This window comes from Camelina sativa, chromosome 2 (assembly GCF_000633955.1).
Source record: "Camelina sativa cultivar DH55 chromosome 2, Cs, whole genome shotgun sequence".
Taxonomy (NCBI): Eukaryota; Viridiplantae; Streptophyta; class Magnoliopsida; order Brassicales; family Brassicaceae; genus Camelina; species Camelina sativa.
Window position 1 is genome coordinate 27,250,179 of NC_025686.1, and position 8,075 is coordinate 27,258,253.

The 8,075-nt window shown below is 38.1% G+C and overlaps 2 protein-coding genes across 2 annotated transcripts in view; both read right to left on the bottom strand.

The window, feature by feature from the left end:
* LOC104757356 (phosphatidylinositol 4-kinase beta 1-like) overlaps positions 1-4,931 on the bottom strand; it is a 7,826-nt gene extending 2,895 nt beyond the window's left edge. The window contains exons 1-7 of the mRNA XM_019238510.1: positions 2,792-4,931; positions 2,277-2,468; positions 2,120-2,168; positions 1,414-1,546; positions 825-1,272; positions 597-680; positions 383-502 (exon numbers count right to left, since the gene is read on the bottom strand). Coding sequence (XP_019094055.1) covers positions 383-502; positions 597-680; positions 825-1,272; positions 1,414-1,546; positions 2,120-2,168; positions 2,277-2,468; positions 2,792-4,348 — 2,583 coding nt within the window. The 5' untranslated portion in view covers positions 4,349-4,931. The remainder of the gene's footprint in view (positions 1-382; positions 503-596; positions 681-824; positions 1,273-1,413; positions 1,547-2,119; positions 2,169-2,276; positions 2,469-2,791) is intronic.
* LOC104742106 (non-specific lipid-transfer protein-like protein At5g64080) lies at positions 6,461-7,859 on the bottom strand. Its single transcript, XM_010463079.2, has 3 exons — positions 7,394-7,859; positions 7,156-7,182; positions 6,461-6,825 (listed from the first exon to the last, which is right to left on the bottom strand). The coding sequence occupies exons 1-3, from the start codon at positions 7,755-7,757 to the stop codon at positions 6,668-6,670; spliced, it is 549 nt and encodes a 182-aa protein (XP_010461381.1). The 5' UTR covers positions 7,758-7,859; the 3' UTR covers positions 6,461-6,667.

The following is an 8,075-nucleotide window of genomic DNA, read 5'->3' on the forward strand; positions in this document are numbered from 1 at the left end:
TAAAACAGGAAAAAGAAGAGGATGATCTATATTATGTTAAATATGCATTCACCCTTGGTTGTGCATCCGATGAATCCTCCTGACCAGCCCCTTTAAGTGGAAGGCCTGGAGGTGCCTCTCCCTTCGCTGCAGCAGCCTGCATAAGTGGTTTAATTAAGGATTAATGACAGGTAGAGAAAAACCACCAAACAGAACACATACAATTTCAATATCTTGNAGACAAACAGAAACCGTTGGGTACTATATCAAACTAATTGAGGCCTTCAAGGCCGAAAACATATACAGATTCTATTTCATCAACAAAAGAACTTAACTTAGAGGATTATACCCATTTGGCAACAGAAGTAAAACGATTAATGGTTTGGATTTTTGTAGCACTTACAGAACGCAGGTCCCAACCAGGCAATTTTCCATATATTGAAGCTTTACAAATTCTGTCTCGCTTTCCCTCCCAAAGTTCACCTGATAAGGCATCACCTTCTTTCAGCATTCCACCGTTGGCCTGTTAAAGAACACAAAACATAAATAAATAAGGTTCAACATTTAAAACAGGAAAAAGAAGAGGATGATCTATATTATGTTAAATATGCATTCACCCTTGGTTGCGCATCCGATGAATCCTCCTGACCAGCCCCTTTAAGTGGAAGGCCTGGAGGTGCCTCTCCCTTCGCTGCAGCAGCCTGCGTAAGTGGTTTAATTAAGGATTAATGACGGGTAGAGAAACAACACCAAACAGAACACATACAATTTCAATATCTTCACTTTTTCTTACCATGGACGCCTAAATAAGAAAATGAAGTGCATAGCATGTCGGAAACACTCACCCTTACTTCCTCCATGGCAACAGTACTTGGAACACGACGATGTTCCTTTTTACGTGGGGCTGATGGATCAGGAATGCCTTCCATTGTAAGTCCTGGGTCAGCCGTCACGACCACCCTTACCCATTCAAGATCAGTGTTCAGCCCCGTCCTTTGGGCCTCAGCCATGACATCATCAAGTGAATCGCTCAATGAGTCAAGAGCTGAAGTACGATTCTCCACTGAGAGACTTACATTGACAAGCTTCGCCTTCACCTCTGACTTAGGAGTCATTGCTTGATCAATTGCTTGGGCAGTGGACAACGACATTCGGTCAGCACTGTTGCGATAAACTTCTTGCGTAGTCCATAGTGGATAAGCCCATGGAGGAGGTTTTTGCAAAAAGGCGTCACCGTTTGCCAATGGAATGCCCCCTTTAGAAAGCTTCTGGGAGTTAGAGGTATCCTTAGCACTGCCGCAACAAGTATCAGAAACAAAAAGAACAATGGGGTAGTGTTATTATGAAAAGTTTTACATTTCGTATGATTAAGGGATACAAAAAAGAAGGTAACTTCCTGTTAAAAGCAGTAATTGGTAAGAAAATTATATTTACCTGGGTGTTTCCGCTTTCAAAACTTCTACTGAGATCATATATGGTGCCTTTTCCCTAGAATTCAAAAGAATGCATTCGTCTTCAGGAATATGGACCACGCGATAAACTCCTCTCCCCATTGGAAAACAAATTCCTGGAAGATTATTTGAATTTATTTAAAATTATGAATTTAAATTTCGTATCTGATAACATAACCATTTTACCACAACAGAAAATGACAAAAAAAATAATATTAAGAATCCAATAATCCTTTAAAATGCTAATGTTTAGACGCCAAAAAGATTGGACCACATTATTCTCTCACGAAAGAAAACACAAGTCCAAAGAAAATCCTATACAAGAGAGAAAAATAAATGATGAAAACGAGACAAGAATAAAATAAATATATTCTTCAAACAACAGTGGGAAGACTGCAGTATGTTCTGAAAGCCTAATCAGTGAAAACAATGACCAACATCTATCGTACATTGGACTCATGTGTGCAACGAAAAATGATATACGACATACTAGTTCTTTCAAGACAAGTAACATAATCTAGCTCTCAGCTTCTCAGCAACATAAACAGAGCAAGAAAAGTTCAAATACTATTTCAGAGAAAGCATACATGACCAGACTAATGTATGCCGGCTCAATATAACTGAACTACACAAATAAAGTAAACCCCCAAAGAATAACTCCTCTTAAACTCTAATTCCAGAAAAAATACCTCCAGTGGTTTCAGCTTCCGATAAATGAAAGTTGATCTCTGCAAGAGACTAAAACCAAACAAAAGAAATATAAAATTTAATAAACTGCTACAGAGATAGAATTTGACACCTCAAACTTAATAATCAATATGAGAAAAGTCAGGTGGAAAGGATCACCTCCCGAAGAGCAATCTTCCTATCTTCTATGGGAAAGATATCTACCAAACCATATGATGTTTCACATAAAGCTTGTACAAACTCCAACGACTCGTGGTAAGCCCCTTTCCTGAACTGTGATGCAGTATTGTTTGGTAGCGGGGGCTTACCAGATGGAGTATCATCCCGCTGTTTGGGTGAGCCTGGACGTTTCTGCAATGGTAATAATAAGAAACATTGGTATGAGATGAATCAAGCACATATGGAAGAAACTATGTCCATCATAGATAAATAATCAACTGAAGTCGAACAACCACCCTGTTTCACCCAACATTTGTATCAAGTAAAATTCATAAGAAGTAGAGATAGAGGATTGTTCCCTACAAAGAGATAGAGGATTGTTCCCTACAAGAATCTTGACAAACAAATCTGAAGATATGGATCGAATGAAAAGTAATTGTCAAAACAGTGCAAACGTAACTAGTGTCTGCAATAAAATAGAAACAGAAAAGACAAAGTCAAATAAAGAGACATACCTCCTTGTGTTTCTTAGATCCAAACAGTTCAGAATCTTCAACAGATTGGTCACGATCTCTAAACAACTTGCGGAAAAAGTTTTCTGTCCCAGGACTGCTTTCAACTAAGCCATTGCTGCTATGTTCATTTTCTGCAGCAGGCTTTGCATCTTCGGGATGTATACGGAATAATCTTTTGAACAGAGAAAACTCTGGAGATTCATCACCCTCGCTTTCATTCCCATCATCGGCCTTGACAATGTCTTTCTTGTCATCAGATTTTTCCTTAAAGAACTTTTTGAAAAACCCCTCCCTCTCATCCTCTTCACCAGATTTCTTATCGGCATCCACTGTTCCATTGGTTTCATTCTTTTCACTACCAGGTCTCTTGTCATCATTTTTGTCCCTGAAAAGTTTCTTAAGGAAACCATCCTTGTCTTCATCATCCACTTCTTTAGGAACTTTGTCTTCCTCAGGTTTGCTGTCACGGAATAGTTTCTTAAAAAAGCCTTCTGAGTTAGGGTTTGACTCCTCGTCCTCGTTTTTACTCTCCCGTAACAACCTCTTGAAGAAACTCTCTGAATTTACACCCAATTCCTCTTCATCTCCCTTATTATCGCGTAACAACCTCTTAAACAGCCCATCTGAACTCGACGTCAATTCCTCACTTTCTCCTTTACTACTCAAGAGCCTCTTGAAGAACCCCTCGGAACTGTTTGTTATGTCCTCATCTTCTGATTTATTGTCTTTCAAAAGGCGCTTAAAGAAACCCTCTGAGTTAGGTATTGAATCATCACCCTCAACTTTGTTGTCCCTCATGAGCCTCTTGAAGAATCCTTCCTTTTCACTCTCTTCATCATCTTTGTCAACCGACTTTCTAAACATTAAAGCATCTCTGAATTTAGGACTTGGGATAAATTTCTTGAAAATCTTATTGTCCTCGGAAGGTAACTGACTACCATCATCCAGTACGTTGGTCCCTGGCGAAGGTGAGAATGACAAAGACTTCTGGGTGGGAGCAGATAACGTTAACGAGAAGAGCTTCTGTTTTGACGACAAAAGTCTATTCAGGACCTGATTCTTGCTACCTGGGGTTGAGACATCATTCAGCGGACGCATAAGAGGAGACCACTCACCCATCAAAGTAGCTGCAATCTGACACTTCTCTTGAATCCTGCTGATGCCTTCATTATCGTCAGAGTCCTCCAGCTCAGCCAACAAAAACCAATGCACTTTGAGTGCGATTTTCAGTGACTTGGCACAGATGTCTATCACAAACTTATCAAGAGATGGGCTTGGTTTGTGCACCATCATGTAACAAATCTGGAACAGATAACTCTCGATACCAGATAAGGGAAGTGTATACATCCTATTGCATAAGTAATCCCTAACACCAGCATGTGGGTGCTTGTACAGATAACTAACTGCAATCCACTCACAGAAGAAGGCAGAATCGAAAAACCTAATAAGCCAACCATTAGAACCAGTATCGCCGATGATATTACTATGCGAGGTAATCTCACGAGGTGACTCAGCCGAGTCTCCTCGGACTAGAGATAGAAACCGTCCCATAGGCATCCTGAATCAGGTAAGGCCAAGCTCACAGACGCAAATCATCCGTCTGAGAAGACGGATCCAGGACAAATCTCGAACCAAATCAAAGAACCTCTCTCCAACGATAACTAAACCCTAGGATGGATTCGTAAAACCTTAACTCAAAATAGACCTTTATGTAACCTCCAAAAGCTCAAAATCCCAATGGCCCTATATCAACGAAGCTAAAACTCTCCGACGCCAGCAAAACCTAAATCGCGAGAAGAATATTAAAAACACCGCAGAGAGAGATTCCTCGTATCCTACTCAATCCAATCGCCGGAAACCTAAGGCGATCGGAAAAATTCCCCAGAAACCAAAACTAAATCTCAGGAAAAGAACCAAGCGATCAGCTATATATCAAATGATAATCCCGTTCTTCCTGCTCTCCGAGATTATCCGCTTGAAAATTTCAAATAAAATTTGAAGCGGAATCAAGTAAGCATAACCGGCCGGAGTAGATCGCCGTCGTCTCAGCCGGAAGCGGTTTGTGGTGGATACGGTCGTCGTCCTCCTCGGCTGTTGGTGGCAGACAAAGAGAGAGAGAGAGAGAGGGGAAAGTAATTATTATTATTATTATTCGCAACACTTTGAAATTGTTATTTTTTTTTTAACTTTTTAGTTTTTTTAATTATTTAATTTTTGGTCTTTAGTAAATTCGTGTAGAAGTAATACGAACTAATTAAAAATTTAATTATTAGTAATATAAATGGCGAAGGGAGGTGAGAGATCTAACGTGCGCTGGAAAGTCCACGCGATCATATAGAAAAGTTGAAAATCTTCGTGGGGGAAGGAAATAAACGTGATTTGTCCACGACGGACACTTTCCGACAGATTAGTAATTTTCATCGACAGTTGATTTTATCATTAACATTGATTGATTTTTTTGAATTTGAATTTGATAAAAAAAGCTAATCATTAGTAATTAATTTAATCACATGAAGAAAACGGAAGTTAAAAAAAAAAAAAAAGCATAATATTCTTTTACACGATGTCACGTAACATTTTGTTTTCCCTTACATCAGATTTAATTTATTTTAAAAAAAAACGATTTCAAATTTACAAAAAAATTACCCGGATAGGTAATTCAGGTATATATTTACAACACTACACTAATTTTGTTTTGTGATTCACTGATTCTATACAATGTGATCATCAACTAAATCACCAACCTCTCTTACCCTCATATCATACGACTTATCTGTTGAGATATATAAGTAGCCCATGGGCCATGGTAGTAGGTGGCGTAGCCCCAGTAACACTTAAAAGACCGAAAAATGTACGTCATCATGTAAATTCAAGAACATGGTTTAGGCTTGCAAGACCATAACTCCTGAAATGAGTTTCGCCCTTACAAATCCATCTCTGCATATATATGTCCTAAATGCTCTAAAGGAAAGACATGTGATGTGACCATATGTGACTAATTTTGGCATAATGCAGTGTCCCTATGAGGCTTTTGAAGGAAAAGTTTCATGTGTGGGTTGGATGCGGGAACTTATACAAACTAGATACACAATTAGAAACAGATGATAGGGGGGAGGATCATGCATTTTGGCAAAACATTTAACTGATGCGTTTGGCCTAGAGATATTTTCTACTCGTTCGATAGAATACAGTTGGAAATGGTACAATAGTCAAACTGCACAGTAAGAAAAAGAAATATGGAACTTTTGAACATATTTTGGGACATACGGTTCTGAGTGACGGTATATATATGTGCTAGGTGTGGACCATATCGTTCCAGACAGACAGACAGATACTTATTTCATAAGGTGTGAAAACTGAAAAGCCTGTTTAAGGGAAGTTCAGCAGCTCAGTGATGGTGCCTTGCATAAACCTTTTCTAAACAAATTTCCAATTTTCATTTACTAAAATGACGTCATTATAATGACAATGAATTTTCAAATAAAAAAAAGACAACCGTTTGTCCAGCTTTTGATTTCTTGAAATTTTGTTTCTGTATAAAACTTTGAGTAGAATTACAGATTAAAGTGACGATATTATCCTAAGTTTTTTTTCTTTTCTTTTGCAACCATAGGTAATTTTTATTTTTAGGATTACTACCTTGAAAGAGAGATAATAAATCGAGTGAGGAATAATAATAACCGATAGCTCGAATAAAAATTAGGACCAATGTGGGGGACAAAGTAATAACATAAACTAAAAGAGTAACAGAGAAACCGATATGGTCCAAAAAAAAACAGAACACGCCAAAAAACACACACATAGTTTAACTCTAAAAAGACCCTAAAACCAATTTCATACAGCCAAATCTAACTGGTGAAAAATGGCTCAGGTTCTTTACATACTAAAGAAGAACAATACGAACAATACGGCGCTGAATAAGGTTGTGATCGAGATCGGAATCAAAGAAGATCCATCGTTCCCTGGAGACGGGTTTGGAGCTTGAGTTCCGGCTGAGTAAGGTCCAGCAGCAGCTGCTGCTCCTGGAGCAAGACCTGAAAATTTAGGTTCTAAATTACTAACTTCAAACTCATAAAAAAGTTGAAATCAATCAACTCATAGTGAACACAAAATACAGCGAATCTCAATTGATTAAAGTTGGAATCGTTTTTGAAAAACATAAAAAGGGTTTCACCACATCCACACAAACTATATGTTCCAAGCAAGAACCAAGAATATCAAAACAATCCACAATTCCTTTTTTAATATTTGTAATTGACATTTAAAAAAGACAATAAAGCAAAGCATTGCATGAGACAAAAAATTAAAGAGTAAAATTAAGAAACAAAATAAATAAAAATCAATAAAGAAGAAATATAAAATACCTGGAGCAACAGTAGGAGCAACAGATACTGCAAGAACAAAAAAAAAAAAAAGACTTGTAAGTACATTAGTCTATAAAGAAAACAAAAAAATAATCTTTAAATTGGTTTATAAAAAAATTACTTAATTTAACTGAAAAAATGGAAAAAAAATATAGATCTAAGAAACCGCTTAAAAAAAAAAAACTTGAGATCCACAGAGTCGGAAGAGAAAAAAGTAAAAGAAAAGAGTAGATCTTACATCCACAGTTAGCAATAGAAGGAGCGTGAAGCTTGCATGCAGCAGGAAGAGTAGAAGCCTTAGTGATGTTCAAAGTAACTCCAAGAGAAGCACTGCTTTTAAACGCTTCACAGAGACACTCAGCGTCAGTCTTGAGAACCGTCTTAAGCCCAGAGCAACAAGTACCTTCCGGTTTCGTCACCGTGCCTCCGCTCGTAACAAAGGATAAACAGTCAGCCATGTTGAGTATGATAGTCGAACAGTCAACAGACGGAGCCGGCGCCGCCACGTGGTGGTGAGATGCGCTGAGAACTGAGACGGATGAGAGAGATAGAAGGATGGTGAGAAGGAGAGGTGTCACGGTTGAGGAGAGTGTAACGGCCATTGTGTGGGATTTGATTCTTCTTCTCTCTTTTTTGCTCTTTTTGAGGAGAGAGTTCGGAGAGAGAGAGAGGTTTTTTTAATGGTGGGAAGTGGAAAGAGTGAAGAGGAAGAAGTAATTTATGTAGTGTAGGTCGGTTTAAGGGTTTGGGGTAATGTGCAAAAAAACGATGACGTTTAAGGTATACGTGTCATGCATTTTCATATGGATGCGTGATCGTGGGGTCTTTTACGAAGAGACCTGCCCTTTCATCTTTCCTTTGCTTTCTCTTTTTTTTTTTTTTTTTTTTTTTTTTTTTTTTTTTTTTTTTTTTTTTTTTTT

Coding starts and splice junctions, on each gene's coding strand:
- LOC104742106 (XM_010463079.2), bottom strand. CDS start 7,757: ATGGCCGTTACACTCTCCTCAACCGTGACACCTCTCCTTCTCACCATC. Junction 7,183..7,393: donor TTCTATTGCTAACTGTGGAT/GTAAGATCTACT, acceptor TTGTTCTTGCAG/TATCTGTTGCTCCTACTGTT. Junction 6,826..7,155: donor TGCTCCTACTGTTGCTCCAG/GTATTTTATATT, acceptor CTAAATTTTCAG/GTCTTGCTCCAGGAGCAGCA.